Source organism: Lissotriton helveticus, chromosome 3_1 (assembly GCF_964261635.1).
Source record: "Lissotriton helveticus chromosome 3_1, aLisHel1.1, whole genome shotgun sequence".
Lineage (NCBI taxonomy): Eukaryota > Metazoa > Chordata > Amphibia > Caudata > Salamandridae > Lissotriton > Lissotriton helveticus.
In genome coordinates this window covers 1,089,958,897-1,089,977,588 of record NC_136061.1, presented here as the reverse complement: position 1 = coordinate 1,089,977,588, position 18,692 = coordinate 1,089,958,897, and the positions used below count along the sequence as shown (strand labels likewise).

At 41.3% G+C, this 18,692-nt stretch overlaps 1 protein-coding gene across 7 annotated transcripts in view; it reads right to left on the bottom strand.

Annotated features, from left to right (window-relative positions):
* The window catches only part of LOC144823287 (dipeptidyl peptidase 4-like), an 867,366-nt gene that overhangs the window by 211,304 nt on the left and 637,370 nt on the right, over window positions 1-18,692 (bottom strand). For all 7 annotated transcript variants that reach the window (XM_078681655.1, XM_078681657.1, XM_078681659.1 and 4 more), the window contains 3 exons: window positions 17,086-17,124; window positions 7,258-7,362; window positions 7,101-7,165 (listed from right to left, as the gene is read on the bottom strand). In XM_078681655.1, coding sequence (XP_078537781.1) covers window positions 7,101-7,165; window positions 7,258-7,362; window positions 17,086-17,124 — 209 coding nt within the window. The remainder of the gene's footprint in view (window positions 1-7,100; window positions 7,166-7,257; window positions 7,363-17,085; window positions 17,125-18,692) is intronic.

Genomic DNA, 18,692 nt, shown 5'->3' with positions numbered 1-18,692 from the left:
GCTCCAGTTCTAGCTACACCGAACTACAGTAAGCCTTTTACACTTTTCGTCACAGAACGCGAAGGTACAGCATTATCTGTTCTCACACAAGATCAAGCAGGACAATACAAGCCATGTGCTTATTTTTCGAGCACATTAGATCCTGTAGCCCAGGCTCTGCCTGCGTGCCTCAAGTCAGTTGCAGCCACAGCACTAGCTATCAGACAAAGTGATTCCATAGTATTAGGACATTCCTTGACAGTACAAGTTCCACACTCCGTGGAAGTTCTTTTAAACCGAACACAGACTCAGCACTTGACAATTGCACGTTTAACAGGTTATGAATTGACACTGTTCCAGCCACACATAGAAATCAGACGCTGCAACATTTTAAATCCTGCTACATTGTTACCATCAGTTACTTCGAATTCTGCCACACATGACTGTGTGGAAGTAGTTAACATTACGACAAAGCCAAGACAAGATCTGACAGATACTCCGTTACCAGACCCCGACCTGACACTTTATGTGGATGGTTCATGTATGAGAACAAGTACAGGAGAACTAGTCGCCGCGTATGCAGTGACTACTGACACTGAAGTTATTGAAACACACCGTATTGACACCCTGTCCGCTCAAGCAGCAGAGCTAGTTGCTCTGACACAAGCCTGCCTACACGCTAAGAACCGGAAAGTTAATGTTTACACAGATTCGCGCTACGCATTTGGAGTCGTACACGACTTTGGAGTGCTCTGGCAGGAGAGAGGTTTCATGACTTCTCATGGAACCAAGATTCAGCATGGTCTCCTTATTCAAGCTCTGTTAGATGCCATACATTTACCGACATCTATCGCTATCATGAAGTGCAAAGCACATACGAAAGTTACTGACACCATTTCTCAAGGTAACGATCTAGCAGATCGCACAGCCAAGCTTACAGCACAGACTCCAGACATTCCAGTTAACATAACACACACTCCAGATCCGACTACATGCATGACAGTTAAGGACCCTACTCAAGATGTCATAGATATCCAGTTACACGCTACTCCCGATGAAATCAAGAAATGGTCCGAACAAGGAGGGGTCCAGACAGATTAAGGATGGTTAACGAAGGGTAGAGCCACATGGTTTCTCCCCGACTCTATGGTTCAAGTCATTATCAATACCGCACATAGTCCAGCACATTTAGGAGAATAAGCTATGTTAGACAGTATCCAGAACATTTGGTTCAACAAGCATTTACGAGCTGCAGCCAAGCAAAAAGTCCGTACCTGTATGATATGTTGTCAGTTTAATCCAGGTAAAAGTGTCCCGGTGGAACGAGGGGGATTCCAGCCTCCTGACCACCCTTTTGAAGTCCTCCAGATGGATTATATTCAGATGGAGCGATGTCGAGGTTTCAAGTATGTCCTTGTAGTTGTATGCGCTTTGTCCAGGTGGACAGAAGCATATCCAGTCCCAGATTACACAGCCGCGACCACTGCCAAGCAGTTGGTTCGTGAGTTCTTCCCCCGTTATGGACTCCCTAGAGTCGTATATTCTGATAACGGCCAGCCATTCTCATCAGAGTTAATGAAACACGTTTCCCTATTGTTAGGGTACCAGTGGAAGTTCCATTGTGTACGCCATCCTGAAGCAGCCGGTCTCGTAGAGAGACATAACCAGACCCTGAAAATCCGCATCGCTAAAGTGTGTAAAGAGAAAGGTGTGGACTGGCTAGTAGCTCTGCCAGTTGCCTTGTTCTATATGCGCATGGTCGCACATTCCAGATCAGGTCTGTCCCCGTATGAGGTCGTTTTCGGCCGCCCCCCTAACATGTGGGGTACTCCTAGACCCCGAAGTATTACCGATGTTTCAAGTAATATGCTGACAGATTACCTAGCTTCCTTGATGTCTGCCCTCAACTCTTGTCGTTCACAGGTTGCCGCCGCATTTCCAGACAATACCGAGGTGGCACCGCATGAAATCGTTCCAGGATCCATGGTCCTTGTCCGCAATTTTGACCGCTCAAGTCCGCTGGAGCCACGCTGGAAGGAGCCCCGACAGGTCCTCCTCGCCACCCGTACAGCCGTGAAGTTGGAGGGTCGCAAAGGCTGGGTGCACCTTTCGCACGTGAAGAAGTTTTATGGACTGAAACCCGTCTCAAAGAACATTTCCCAGGATTTGAAGGATTGCCAAAATATTGTTCTCAAGGACTGTCCCGCAAAAGACATTGCTACAAACCCTCCCATGTTAGAGAAAACTCCGCAGCAGGAGTATAAGTTGAAACTCCGGTCTAGTAAAATAAGTCAGCCAGTTTGATTGTCTAAGTCCTCCCCTAGGTGAAACGGTTAGACTGTTTCTGACATGTATAAAATAGACCCCCATAGTGAGAGAGTTAGTCAAAACTCAATCCGATGTATCATTTTTCTATGTTTCATATTATTTCTCAGCATTATGATTTCCTGCACCAGTTATGCATTTTACCTGTGTTTCCCAGTTTCTCATGTAAGTACGTCTTCTAATGCTACAGTAGAACACACGTTTAGTGATCTGCCTCCTCATGAACTCTCTTACCGCCTCGCTATGCGAAATAATTCTTTTATCCGCATGTTACATTATTCACACCAGACCAGCAATGCCACTAATTGTTGGGTATGTGGTCGACTCCCCCCTTTCCAGACACCGAAGGGAGTTCTGCCACTCTTTCCTTATCCTTTTTCACATAATGGTTCGTGTGGAGCATGGTCCACGTTAACGTCATCCTTAACAGATATGTCTATTCTTAACAGTACATGTTTTCCAGACAAGCAAGGTCTCCCCCACAGAATCGGGTTAGATCTAGAAAATGAAGTGTACAATTTAGGTAATTATTCTTCGAATTTCATGGTCCTGAATGTTCAGTCTGATTCCACTCCAGATTTACCTGCAATTTCAGTACTACCAGTCAAAGGCGAATTATGTGTCCGAAATAATGGTTCCGTACACGTAGGACATAGTGATTGTACTACTATTGTCAAGTATAGTGACAGTGGGAAATCTATTTTCAAAGCTTCACGTCATTCTTATTTTATTTGTGGTCAAACTGCATATGTTCGTCTGCCCCTCGATTGGGAGGGAACCTGTTACATTGCCTTCCTACTGCCACCAGTTTTCCTAGCCCCATCTGATTATCATAGAAACACACATCTAGTACACATTAGACATAGAAGGGAGTCCCCAATTGTCGATTATACTGAAACTGCCCTAGAACAGTATACAGATTTCAACAGAGGTTTCTTTTTCTTTATAGGACCTATCCAGAATAGTAAACTAATCCGTAGGTTAACCAGAACCCTTGAAGCTGTAGTCAATGAGACTGCCTCTGCTCTAGGTAACTTAACCGAAGAGCAATCTGCTATGAGATTTGTCGTTTTACAGAATCGTCTCGTCCTTGACGTCATATTGGCCGATAGGGGCGGGGCCTGTAGAGTCATCGGATCTAGTTGCTGCATCTTCATTCCAAATAACGCGCCGTCTGTTTATTCAGCTATAACCAGACTCCATAAAATTGCCCATCTGTTACACCAAGATCCAGGCACCTGGACATGGTCCGGTTGGTTCTGGAATATAATTTCCGCCTGGGGGTGGAAAGTCTTGTCCTTTCTAGGTATTGCAGTAGCGATCATATTCAGCTGCTGCCTCTGTATACAATGTGGCCCTGCGATTTGCGGCATTTGTGCTACATCATGTATTCCTAGTCCCAAGCCCCGTTCTAAATCCCGTTCCAAGAAAATTCGAGACGAGCAAATGATACTGTATGAAATGATAGATGGTATCATGAATATTGATGTTTCCTGATGGAAACGTAGTGACAAGGAGGGAATGTGGAAAAGTAAATTTTGCCATGTTCTGTGTCCCTACGTGTCATCCATCATATGTTATATGTGCATGATTAATATGCATATGTTATTCCCCATGTTTGATTAAAGACGCAATTACAGTTGTGTCCACCTCTAGTATGCCAGTTTCCAGTTCTCGTGAATACTACGAATATCAGGCCTATGTAAAGCTACGTTGCCACGTTTCTCAGTGTGCACGTTATTCCATTGTAAAGTCCCCGTTTCTAGGCCTCAAAAGGGCCCGGACACCAGATTCAGCTCCTGTCTCCTGAAGCCCTCGCTGAGGAGCGATACAGCCCCCACCTGTATCCTCGACCCTTCACTTACTTCCTGCCTCGCAGTGCCCGGTTCAGCTCGGCTCTGCCTCTGAGTCTGCCAAGAATATGTTATGATTCCAGTTATCAGTTCAGTCCTCCTTCTCTACATTCCTAAAGCTACTGAATCGCATCGATAGTTTCCGTCATTGTCTAGCCTTCACGTCTCCACGTTAGAGAAATACTGTATTAATGGTCATTTAATATTCTTCATCACGCACTACATGTAGAATAATGCATGCTCCAGTCTTAGAATCAAGTTAGCCTTTCCCCTCCTGACTTCTAGTTTATATCAACATGTTCTCTAAACATCAGATACTAGATACTGCTTAGGTACATGTCGCCCTGACTCTCCAGACTTCAGTCTCTGCTCCTAGCACAGAGTTCGAAGCCCCCAGCTTCTCCTAGTGATACGTCATTGCCAGTTTGCACGCACCATCAGGTTAGAAGTCCCGGCTCCTCAGGTAGCCCCCTCCATGGTTTCCGCCCCATTCATGACATATTCTGTTACGTTTGCATCACATGTCTATGTATACGCCCTGTTACACCTCTTTTCACCCTTATCTTTCGCGACTGCTACGCGTCACGCCTATTGCTCCACCCACTGCTACGCCTATTGCAATGTAATGCTATGTGTTTGCGTTATGTATATATGCTCATGTATTGTTATTAAAAGTTAGACGCCGTCATTCCCGATCCTGTCCCCGGCAGCGCTGCCATCCTATTCCTGTGCAGGTGGTCCTGTTCCTGTCCTTATGCTGTATTAAACCTGCAAAACTCCTACTACCTCGAATCTTGACTCTTATTTATTGAGCTATCTGTTATTCATTTATTCATTCAAAAATAGGGTATTATTTATTTATTTACCACAAACTCTAACCTGTAACCTTTGAGAGTGGGTGTGTGAGTGACTGTATAGGCCAGTATGTGGGCGTCTGAATGGCTGAATGGGTCTGTGAGTGAATGTGTCAGTGGTTTTGTGGGTGTGTGATAGGGTTGGTGCGAGGCTGTATGTGTCAGTGAGTGGGTGTGTGAGTAGCTGTATGCATCAGTGACTGGGTGTGTGAGTGGCTGTATGGATCTTTGAGCATGTTTGTGAGTGTCTGAGTGGGTCTAACACTGGACGTGTGAATGCCTAAGTGGGTCTGTGGATGTGTGTGGGTCTGTGAGTGGGTATGTGAGTGTCTGTGTGGGTCTTGACTGAGTAAGTGTCTTTGTGGGTCTGTGAGTGGGTTTGTGAGTGCCTGTATGGGTCTGTGAGTGGGTGCATGAATGCCTAAGTGGGTCTGCAGGTGGGACTATGAGTTTCTGTATGAGTTTGTGAGTGGGTGTGTGACTGGCAATATTGGTCTGTGAGTAAGTGTGTAAGTGTCTGTGTGGGTCTGTGAGTGGGCGTGTGAGTGTCTGAGTGGGTCTCTGGGTATGTGAATGTATGTGTGGGTCTGTTAGTGGGTGTGTGAGTGTCTGATTGACTATGTGAGTGGGTCTGTTAATGTATGTGTGGGTCTGTGAATGGGTGTGTGAGTGCCTGTTTGGGTCAGTGAGTGAGTGTGTAAGTGCCTACGTATGTGAGTGGGTCTGTGAACAGCTGCATGGGTCTGTGAGTGGGTTGGTCAATGCCTACATAGGTCTGTGAGTGGATGTCTGAGTGTCTGTATGAGTCTGTGAGTGAGTGTGTGAGTGTGCAGGTCTGTGACTAGGTGTGTGAGTGCCTTTTGTTGGTATGTGAGTGGGTGTATTAGTGCCTACATGGGTATGTGAGTAGACCTCTTAGTGCCTGCATGGGACTGTGAGTGGGTGTGTTAATGCCTCCATAGATCTGTGGGTGGGTGTGTAGATGCCTATATGGGTCTGTGAGTGGGTTTGAGAGTGATTGCATGGCTCTGTGAGTCTGTGTGAATGCCTCTGTATTTCTGTAACTGGGTGCATGACTGCCTGGGTGGGTCTGTAAATGGGTGTGAGAGTACCCGTGTGAGTGTCTGAGTGGATCTGAATGTGTTTTTTTTTTCTAAAGTGCATCGAGATTCGCGAATCTGTCACAGAATTAAACTGGGGCCACACTGAGCCTCCATAGGATCTGCAGATTCCCAAAGTGCAAAAATACCCGATATAACTCAATTTTGTACCCAACATAGGTCTTTCTCCCACTCCTCTAACACACATGGGGTCAGGATACCTCTACCCTGACCTCTTTAATGATTTTCCAGAAAAATATTAAGTCACTGTGACCATTCCCCGATACTTAAACTGGCGGCCACAGCCTCCCAGTCAGGTCGTTGTGGTCAGCCAATCACCATGTTGCTGGTGGAGCTTGAGATCCACGGAGGGTCTGTGTCCCTAGATATACAACTTTGGTTTTACTTTAATAATGCTGCAACTATTGAATGGATTTAAACCAAATTTGGTGTAATTGTGTACAGTACATTGGGATGAACTTGTGTTTAAACTCCTTATGGGAAATTGCATGGGAAACACACTTTTGTTGACCCCCTCCCCCCCCCATTTTTCTCAGCCGCCACATAATGGATCACTCAGAAACTTTCCATGCAGAACTAGATATCTCATGGCACTTTTTTGCGAAAAGTTCTTGAAGATTTGTCAGACAGTGCCAAAGTTATAAGCAACTCAAAAAATGATTTTCCTATATAAACTGGGTCCTAACTATAACTACCTACCGGCTGCCACTGGCCATTGAAAAATTATGATATCACCATGAGTCTTAAGATACTCTGAAGTGAAATTTGAAAAGTAAACCTTTAATCCTTGTAACGCTTGAGATTGCAGTTGAGATACACAGAAAGATATGGCTGCTGCTAAATGTTTTTTTATAAAATATCCTAAGATATTTATTAAAATGCAAGTAACTTATGAAATCAGATATTGGGTTATGCACATATATAAAAAATGAAGTCCAATAAAGATATGGTCAATCTGAAATACTTACAAAAAGTCATCCGTTACAGTGGCAATCTTTGTTACTTCCCATTTTCCACTTGTAAGAGCTTCTTTCTGGAGAAAAGGTGTTCAACAAGACATTAATAAGTGAGAAAGACAATGCACTTACTCAATAAAGAAAACAAACACAAAAAAGAAATGCTTACCTGGGGGATATTAAAATAGTGAATGTGCTTGTAGCCCTCTTTGTCGCTTACAATTTTGTAGTAGGTTGAATTGTCTGATTTAAAATATGGACCTGAAGGTTGAAACTAAAAACATGCATATATTATGTAAACAGGTTTTCTCAGGTGAGATATCATCACAGAAAGCAGCAATTAATATACAGTGTTTGCAACTACCTGGTGCACCTTGCTCTGTAAATATATCTGCAACACCACATCTATCGCTCAGTGTTCATTTTCAGATTGGATTTCTACGATCATGGTTTAGTTCTATTTCTTTTTATTTTATGATATTGACATATTTGTGTCCAGGTGTTTTTATACAGTAATGAATATGATAAACCTCATTAAGCAGTCAAGCATGTGATTTAATAAGCAATATCATGTTTATAGTTGAAGCAAATAATTATACAATGTGCCTATTGTTGTTAGCAATGACTTCCTAAATTATTAGCTTTTATTGGTTTACCTTGAAATGATCACCTATTGATGAAACGTTGTAATATGTCTCACAAGCGTTGTCGGTTCTGCCAATGGAATTCCTAATCAGTAGTTATTTTTCTTTTGCCAAGTATTAGGTCTAACTGCCTTTTGATTTACAAAGAAATCTAACTGAAGAATAGTTACATGTAATATTTTGGTCTTAATTCAGTTTCTTCTTTGAAGACATAGCAAGCATGACTTATGCATGTGTGATTTTGATCAAGACCAAACATAAAGGAATGCATATCTGTGAGTTATTAAGAGTATAAAATGTGCTTTAGCCACTTCCCATTGCATTTTTTTCTGTAACTTCTAAGCTTGCACACTTGAACTAAGCATCAAGGGAAATATGAGTCAAGAAGAAATTTTAGTGAAGCAATGAACCATGAAAAGTGAGATTTAAGTAAGTTGTTATCTGGTACACCATAGTGCCATTGCTCCTACTAAAACATTCAGTAACAAAAGTAAAATAAAATCCCTGAGAATAATATTGTGGAACCCAGCCAATTATTTTGATCATGCTATTGATTATGTGCATTGAAATGTTTGACCAATCTATGTACAGTACACAGATTTGTAGAAACTGATTTTTAATACTGGATTTGCTGCCATTTGTATGGCAACCAAAAAATAAATAGGGTGTTTCAGGGAATCTTGACAGGTCAGGGATCATTATTCTTTTATTGCAGCTGCCCGGCTACAGTGGAAGACCTGGAGTCATGTTTGCCTGCTCACAATAGTTGACAGCACAGTAGTGCTGTATTCCATGGGTGACGTTTAACTATACATACTACGGCATAAAATGAAGATTAAATATGCCAGTTAGGGTTTAGCCTATTTCAACAAGTTTTAGGAGTCAGATGAGAGTAGGAGTTAGCTAATTGTAACATGTTTTATGGGTCACAGCACGTGTACTGTACTGGGACCTGATTAGCATTGTCACAGTGTCATAGTGCACAGAATCAAAAACCCAGCAGCATAAGTCTATAAAAAATGGTGGTGACCATGCAAAAAAGAGGCACCTTCCCACATAATTATACTGAGAAAATTCAAATGGAAGAGGAAGGGAAGCTTTCTCAATTTTTATAAATGTGCTTAGAATACTTAATTGTTCTCTCTTTTCACATATGACCACAGACATTACTTAACATTAGACAAGAAGAACTTTCATCATTGACTATAACAAAGAAAACAGGAATAGTCCTGTAGTTGTCAAACCCATGAGGGCCATCTTTGTGAACATAAAAGTGCCTACTTTTCAATAAACTAAATAGAGATAGTACACACTGTATTTTTCCTTTGGTCTCCTACCTGGCAAATACAGAGATACATGTCCAAAGCCACCAACATAAACTCAGAACTCAAATGTAGTCTCAAAATGCTACAGTAATTTAGAATGAGAATCGTTTCACAGCTATCTGTTATTGCAAGTGGATAACAATTATAATATTGCTTTATGTAAGTAAAACATACATATATGATAATATAAAAGAGTCTAAGACAACAATAAAGAAATGTACATTTAGTTTTGTTTTCAATTTGAGGTTTTTATTAAATTTGTAAAACTTACCTGTGCCCCAGGGCAAGAATGAGATTTTGCTTTGTTTAAAAATAAAGCCAACCACCTTTATGTTTACTGTTCATAACGCTAGTTTTCAAACAAGTATTACATTCAGTGTTGATTATAGAATTATCTCTGGCCAGTGTCTTTGACTGAGGAACCGTTAGGGAGTTTGAAATATCAATATTGTACACTGATTCACTCTAAATATATCAAGTGTCATTGCAGAAAATATTGTTGGCAGATGGACAAGAATTTCAAGTAACGCATTAACCCTAGACATACTCGAGGTGAGGGTAAACAACCTTTACAACGCAACTTTTACCACGCAGTGCCTTTACGACGCAACCATTACAACGCATGTCATTACAACGTATTGCGCTGGGGGGCGCTCTAGGATAGGGAATAGATTTAATTTACTATCCAACACCTTCCCTACTATCCACGGGGACTGGAGTTGGAATAGTAAATTAAACTATTCACTATCCAGCACCCCAAAGCGCTATGCGTTGTAACAGCATGCGTTGTATAAACTGCGTCGTAACAGCATGCGTGGTAAAAGCATGCGTTGTAGTGTCATACATCCCGAGGTGAGGGCAATCTATTCCTCAATTTGCACACTTTTCAATTGTCATCATTGGTCAGTCTGGGCTGTAACATGGGCTTAGCAGCGCTTCACATTTGAGACACTGTCCCGATTGACAGCGTGCTGATAACTGGACCTAAGGTTTTTGAGCTGTAATCCTGGTTCTCCACACACAAGGCAGTATTGTGCGTGCACCACTGCATATCCTCCATCATCTAGTGACTTGGGGCTAGATGTACTTCTTACTGGTCACAAAATACTGCTTGCCATTTGCAACCAGTATTTTTGCGATCAATTAATATTTATACAAACTCACCTATGGACTATTGGCTAGCTCATTAAAAAACAGAAACAGACTGAGTCACAAGTCTGCCTACCTAATTAATATACACATGGTAGATTCCAAATTGTGACTTAATCTGATTGCCCACAACGACAGTGATGGTGGCCTGCAAGGATCAGCAGACAACATGTCTGTGACTGATTTTCAATAAAGTAAACTTTTCGGTAAACCGATTCGGTAAAAATTACCGAATCAATACCTACATACCATTTACCGATTCTGAAATACCGAATCGGTAAAATTCTGTATTTTAGAATTGGTAAATAGTATTTACCTACATATGGCCCTTAATCATTTTTTTTTAAAGCTTGTTTCAGTGTAGGCAGTGGGCCAGGAGTTACCGGTTATTTTTTCTACATTCACAGGGGAACCTCATTCACCTTTGTGAATGTATTACCACCTACTTTAAGGTGAAAGGACATTTTCAAAGTTTTCCATCAGATACCAGTGGCAAAACATTGATACATAAGATATCAATCTGTTGGGTGGAGAAAACTTTTCCATCTCCTAAAATAAGATTGAGACATAGGAAACAGCATTTTAACAGTCACAAAAGCCAAATAGAAGAGCTTGTGACTGTTAAAATGCTTAATACATCTGGGCCTGAGTCACTAAAAACCAAAATATAAAGACATTGCTGTGCGCTGTATCAGCCCGGCAGCTCGAGACACATTGTGTGCCACTAAATATTACCACTGGGTGCTCATGTATTTTTCCAACTATATATGGGATAAAATCCCCCCTGCCATACATTATAAGGATATTGCAAATCACAGAGGAGCTCCACTACTGTAGAGAGCAACAATACCAAATACTAATTTCCTTTATAAGGTCCTGGAACTCCCAGGTGACTTGCAATATCTTTTTGATGTATAGCAGACAGTATTTGATTAGCTATAATACATGAGCACACTATCACTGTTCCAACAAAAGAGTAAATCCTTGGTGTCTTGCTGCTTCATATGAAAAACGTAATTAGATTTCAGGTATTGTAGAAGAATACAAGTGGACTTTATAGTGGGAAATTTAACACAATAAACCACTTAGTAGTTTGTCACAAAAACAATAGTTTAATATAAGTCAGACAAAAGAAAAAGGCTATTGCTTAGCAAGAGCAGTAAAAGGCAGACAGAATATTTCTTCCTGTAATAAAATGTGTGAAAAAATCCACATGCTGACAAAAGTATCTCTTTTCTGCTGAGCACTGATAATTTTAGAAACAAAATATCATAAACATAAAGACAGTTCTCATTTTCTTTGTTTAAACTGTCACTACAATGTTGCCCATGACCATTCTTTCACCTTGGTTGCTGGGTCTGGCATTCGATATTATGACGTCACAGCTTAAACGTAAAAGGTCGCTACATTTCAAGAGCTATGTCATTTTTGACTAGAGACGTCACAACTGAATTGTAATAAGTGATTACAGTTACAATAGCTGCATCATTTACTTACTATTGGCATCTAGAGATATCACGACTCGAGAATAATAATGAAATTAGAGGCAGGCTACTATGCTGAAACTGAAGGTTGCTTTGAATGATAGCTTAATTCTGATGAAAGACATAGCTTGCAACATGAACGTTTTGCATGCCACTTCTCTGAGGCGACGTGTATTAAAGGTACATAAATCTAGGTTAATCACAATTAATCTGTATATTGCATTTACTGAGCTATATGTTTTCTAAAGATATTCCAGTGGTGCAACATCCATCATATATGAATATGTCTTAATTACTGTGATTTTCATAGTTCCAACTCACTGCTAGATGTAGCAAATACCTTTATCAGATAATAATAATACAACATTCTACACATATGTTTCACTTTGACTTTTTCAGACTCTGGTAGAGGTGGCTCTCTCTATATCATCATTAACATTTCCAGTCTTTACAGATTAAAGACTCTAAACATTACTATTTCAAGTTCTTATAGCATATGTACTACTAGGCAGTGTGAATGATGTTTGTAAACATGAGAATGAAGAGTAACTGCTGCTGGTAACAGTTATCAGCAAAAACATGTCTGCCCAATTATGGACAAATAGTGCAACAGAATCTTTGGACAAAGGGCCATCCATTGCACATTGAGTATGTTGTGAGACAACAAAAATGCTGTAAACGCCATCAATGGTCTTATGTTTTTTAAAATAATGTCTTAAAGTGCAATGTAAAGAATTCAGGAACTATTAATATTCTAGTTTCACATATACTTTGCCGTAGCAGTTACAAGGCAGTGTGCCATGATTTAATGACGTGTTTTAGAGCGAATACCCTGAGGATGGAGAACTCTCTAGTAGAAATACCTCTTACATCAGTATAGCAGTGGTTGCCCATCCACTGTTGACACTGGAAGTTTGCTCCTCCAATGGTAATATCAGCCTTGCCAAGTACCATGCATCAGGAGTTAGACTAACGTATTTTAGGGCGAGAATCCACATCATCACATCATGCTTTTTATAGCTCCTGGTGCCATTATAAGACAGTCTGCACATTTCATGCTCCAGCTTAGCCAGTCGCAATTATTATTGTCAGCTCATTGCTGACTCAGCTGGGACTGGAGGGTTTATTTATTGCTAAGTGTTTGGCTGCCTGCTATTTCATACCAACCTTACAAACCCTAAAGCGGAAGTTGCGTTAAGGACATTAAGATCGTGACTCCAGCACGTGGATCTCTTTTGGTGGAAAGTTTCATGGCTTAGTAGCAGCCACGGGGGAGGAGGATCCTGAAGTTGCATTTTCCAAAAACAATTTTTATAAGGAATAGTTTCCCTGACAGTGTCATTCAAAGTCTAAACTTTGATTGGTTAATATATGAGTTGTCTGTAGCTGACTGTGCACTCACTTCAGTTGGCATCTTTACATATGGTTCATTATGCCCTCAGCTGTCACAGGCCTCACCTCCAACCAGCCCCGATTGCAGTGTGACTGTGCTTCCAGCTGTGTCTGCCATCAGTGTGAGACAATGGCCTGTAGAGTTGCACTCTGGGGGGTGCAACCGTCAATGACTGTATACAGTCTGAGTCCTGGTGGCCTACACAGCATGGCCTCGGATCCAATATGCTCTCTGCTGGGTCTCTCACAAACCAGTGCATCCACGTCGTTGCATGGATTGGGATTGGTGCATTACCCCTGTAACGTGACCAGAACTTGCGCATCGCCTCTGCTGTATGGATAGACCTGATGCATCGCCTTTGAAACCAGCACTGTGTGACCCTCTACCCCAGGCATTTGTATCTCCTCGACGACAGTCTCAATGATGAGAACTCTGCATCACAACCCCTGCGATCATCAAAGCCAAAGCATTGCCGCTATTGTACAGTCCAGTGCATGCTCGCCATTGCGAGGATCGATGCTGACGCATCACTTCGGCTGCACCCCGCATCTTCTACAACATCGACACAGTCAGGATCTTTGCACTTTTGTTCAGTGGGCTTAGCTTCTAACAAATTATCCAATTTTTTACTCTCCAAGTTTGCCGTAGCTGATCTTATTGCAACCTTGTATTGGATTCTTAACTCCCTTAACTTATACCTCCTTTTTTAATGCCAAACAAATCATCCAATTTTTTTAATCTCCCAGTTTGCCTTAGCGGATCTTAGTGCAGCCTTGTATTGGATTCTTAACTCCCTGATCTTATACCTCCTTGTTTCATGCATTACCATGTTGTTGTTTGCCTCCCTGCCCTCTGGTGAGAAACAGACAAACAATTTGCCATTCCCATGGGCCTGCGTGAAAGTTTGACCAAATTATCTTTAAACCCCGCAAATAAATTAGGGTGTTCAACTATAATTCCCTCATAGTTCCCTCATTTCTCGAGCATCAGTCATGTGGGTAACCCTTTGGCATAGATATCCAAAACCACTTCAAGAGAAGAAAAAACTGCCTCCAAATTCACATTTCTATGATTGTTATTCACCTCCAATTCATATCCTCAATGCTGAGTAGGTGTCTCTGTAATACATGGTAAGAGATCCCTCACAGTTAAAATCAGTGGCTTATGGTCGCTCTCTTCCCTATCTCCACTATCATATCCTGCATGAATCACCATATACTAATATCCAGAATGATATAATCAATTTAGCTGGTGTATGTCCCTCCCCAAAAGGTGGGGGTGAGGGACACATCTGAGGAGGTACTGCCATTAAATGCACTGTGTGTAAGGGATAAATCCACCATTTGGAGAGCAGCCCAGGAAAGATTACTCCTTGCAGGAGATGTTAACTTGGGAATTCCTCAAAATATGTCTTCATCACGGCATGAATTCCGTAAAATACTGTTGGGTTCATAGATTATGTTTAAGTCACCTGCCAAAATGACGTGATAGGTCCCACTATAAAGAGCTAAGATGTTATCCAATAGGCGGATAGAGTAAGATTCCTTCTGGTTACCAGAACTCCTGTCATAGATTTAACCCTTTCTCCGCGGCGGAAATTCCGCCGCGGTGCGGGTGATTTATAGCCTGGGCGTGGTTTGGACAGCCCCCGGCCGTCGTCCGCACACGCCCACCGTGACGTCGGGCGGCCGCCGGCCGTCCGACGCACGCAAGGGGTTAATTAACAAAATGGATATTCCCTTTGATGATGTAACAATCAGTCCTTGGATGTCAGGTGACACAAGTGGGAGCTCTGCTATGGAGTAAGACAATGCAATATTCAACCAGATGAGAATGCCACCCGCTGGGGACCTTAGAGAGAGGACACAATAACTATTGAATCAACTTTGATGAATGTTTTCAGCAGCCTATTTCTCCTGAAAAAGACAAATCTCTTGACCATCAATGAATTCACCCTACTCCATTTCACCTACTTTTGAATTTATTCCAGCACTATTCCAAACAAGGATAGCTGTATTGATTGGTTTCATTGCCAATGAAGAGGGGAAAGTGACTACATCTACTGGCCCTGTATCAGCTAATGGAGAATAAACCAAGTTGACTCCAATTACATGTGATTCAACTACAAGTGCCTAATGAAAGGCTCAGGAGACAATCCAAAGTTTGGTGGTCAAGTAGCAGAAGCAACATTCATGTTGCTGGTAACCAATATAGGGGAACCACAAGCCAAACTGAAGCAATGGAGTGTAGAGAGAATCAAGGATGCACTGACTCCTTCATCAAAAACAAGTCAATCAGCTTTCGACAGCATAGGAAAAAAGCCCAGGCAAAACTAGTAAGCCTCAGGACAGAGCAAGGACTCCAAGTGAAAGATAGTAATGACAAAACATGGCGTGTCAGAGGCAATTGGCACTAAGTAAAAAAACAAAGTTTGCTGAAAGAAGCAGCCGAATAGGGAGGCTCACAGAAATATTCAGATAATCAGCCATTGAATGGCTAATAATGCTTTACACCACACTCCATTGCTTACTGAGCGCATATCAACTGAAATGAAATGCATTACACATATGCACATAGAACACTCACTATAAGTATAACATATATGCACTAAAAACATAGCTATATCCATTGCAATAATAAAAAATGAAAGTTAGATCATCCCATGCCTTAATCTTGTTAGGATTTGACTTTGGCCATGATGTTCTAACAAGCCTACCAGAAACTGGCTACTACCTTCTGAAAGGTGTTCTCTACTTTCCAAACAGAATTCTCTCTTCCTCCAAGAGGTATGACTATATCACCTAGACTGTCATCAATCTGTATTGTCTACCCATTGAGGCAAAAGTTACATTTAAACTGGGTTGCCTAAGCTCCAAAGGAAGATATCTTAACTAACCCTCATTATCTCTAAAACCTCCTATAATTACCAAGAGGCTAGGGAGTCCTCAGGAGGAAAGATAGCTTTTTACTACAAATCACAACTTCAGAGCAACATAAGCACACCATCAATACTTTACAGGAGCTGGAACTCTCCTGCAGAGGTCTCTCCCAGCACCCCTTGAAAAACCGCCTTACTGTTGTTCTGCCAGCATCTAAAGACCGATTTGTTCGTATTTCATGTAACTCTAATACTTCATTGTCCTCTCAACTATGCTGTCCCACCTGATAATCTTACACTTTGTTATAAACCTTGTCTATAAGGGCTGTCCTTTAACAGCGCTTCTGTCCAACTCTTCCAACTTCTATTATCCTCTGTCTTAACTCGACAGTTCACTCTCTATTGTAATGGCCTAACCCATCAATCAACCACCTCATTTAAATATCAGCTATTGAATATATCAAATTCAACCATAGTCATCTATGCCATGTTCCTAGTTATTATGCATTTCTACTTGTGATTAGCTAAGACCATTCTTAACATAGTCCTCAATAACCTCTCTAAAGCATCGCCTGCCTATCTTACTGTCTTCACATTATCAGATTTTCTACTGCTTATCTGGACTCTCGCAGTATGAATAAAAATGGAATTGGGCAATTTTGCACATATTAACTATTATTTAATTGACTAAAAGTGTTTACAGTTATTTGATGTTTCATTCTAATATTCGACTGTTTAATGTAAAGCCCCTACATACTTCGCAGTGAATGAGTGCTGCATACTACTGTTAAATATATAAATAAACAAATGAATAAACAGACCTAAAATAGCTAATCAGCTGGTCAGGATCATGTGTGTCCTTTATCAGAGCAGTAGCAATGATAATATAATATTGATGGACGATTTATCGAACTAGTTATTAAACATCTCACACATTTATGCTGTTTAAACAAGACTTCTCAAGACCGGACAAGTAAGCAAGTGCAGTAAAGCCAATGCAACTTTCAAAACATCATCCACACTTGAGGCAAATTATATAATGTGTTATTTCAAGTCAAGAGAAAAACGTATTGGCATCAAGATAATCATTATTAAAAATACATTTCATCAAAATTCAAACTTACATTTCCAACCCAGCCAGTTGTGCTTTCTTCTCTGATTGTCTATTGAATAATAAAACAAAGCATGTGTTTTAAATTTGGTGCAATAGATAATTCATTATCACAATTATAATTACATTTAATTGATCAGTATTCATCAGTATTATACTTATATGTGTTTACTGTACATTTATGTAAGCTGCTCCCATTTCTCTTTTTATTCGTGTAATGCATTTATTGCTACCTCATATATTTTTGTACAGTTCTTTCGCAAACTGCACCCATTTCACTTTTTATTCATGTAATGCACCGATTACTACCTCATATATTTTGAACCTCCACTAGTGTCACTTTTGACCCATGTAATTTATTGTTTGCTTTTACCTTCTGCCCTTGTATATCTCTACTGTTCACCCTCTCACACCCACCTATACCGCCATCCCAACATGGATCCCATCGGCAAGCACACATATAAAATCAACTACCCACCCGCACTCACCAAAAAAGCCGCTAAACGCTTTAAACACAACTTCCTGAGGTCCCACCCTGAAACCCCCTTTGCCGACACCTACTTCTCACCGGTCAATGGATCACTGAACACCGATATCATCTTTCACACCACACGCAGAGCTCAATGGAGAAAAGCGTTCCTCACCTTACTCAACATCTCCACCACCAGGAACTCCGCTCATGGCCTAACACTCTCCATCACACCATCCCAACTCTTCCCAGGCAGAACCACCATTACTATCTACAATAACGGGGTTGTCCTAATTCAATCCACAGACAGGAACCTGGAACTACTCGACAACCTGTTCCCCACTTTCAAAGAGCACCTCTCCAATCCTCGGACCTCCACTAATACTCCACTCCAACTGAACCAGAACAACACACTTCCTACTAGCGTCTCAGAACAACCCACCGCTTCTGACCCTCACAACACGACTCTCTCCCATACCATCTCCCCCCCACTTTCCCATGCACCCCTCAGAGCCTCACTAAACGTGGCAGCAAGACTCATCACTGGATCTAAAAAACATTCGCATATCTCCCCTGACTTTAAATCCCTGAACTGGTTGCCTCTTGAAGCCAGAATACAGCTGAAAATTGCCTGCATGACGCACAAGGCTATACACCTGAAATCACCCGGCTACCTCACGCAGAAGTTGACAATTTCCGGCGGGTCCAGAACCACCAGAAGTACAAACAATCTTCTGCTGAAGCCTCGAAGATTCCGGAAGGAAAAAACCTACAAACGCTCCTTCTCAGGAATGGCGCCCAGGATCTGGAATTCACTCCCTCCTGAAACCAGACTCATCTCCTCCACTCTTCTTTTTAAGAAAGAAGTCAAAAGTATCCTCATGGCTAAATACACTTGAACTACTACGTTTGATTTACTCTGCGTCGATCAGTATTACCGGTCCGATTCCTATGCACATGTGTTTTACTTGTATTATTGAGCTACCTAATTGTTCATGCTCCCTCATATCTGTATTATTTGTGATTTTTGTACTATTTACATTGATTTGATGACCTACCTTCCCACTATGCCATGCTACCTCATATCTGTACTATCTGTATTAGTTGTACTATTTACATTAACGTGATGACCTACCTTCCTAGTATGCTCC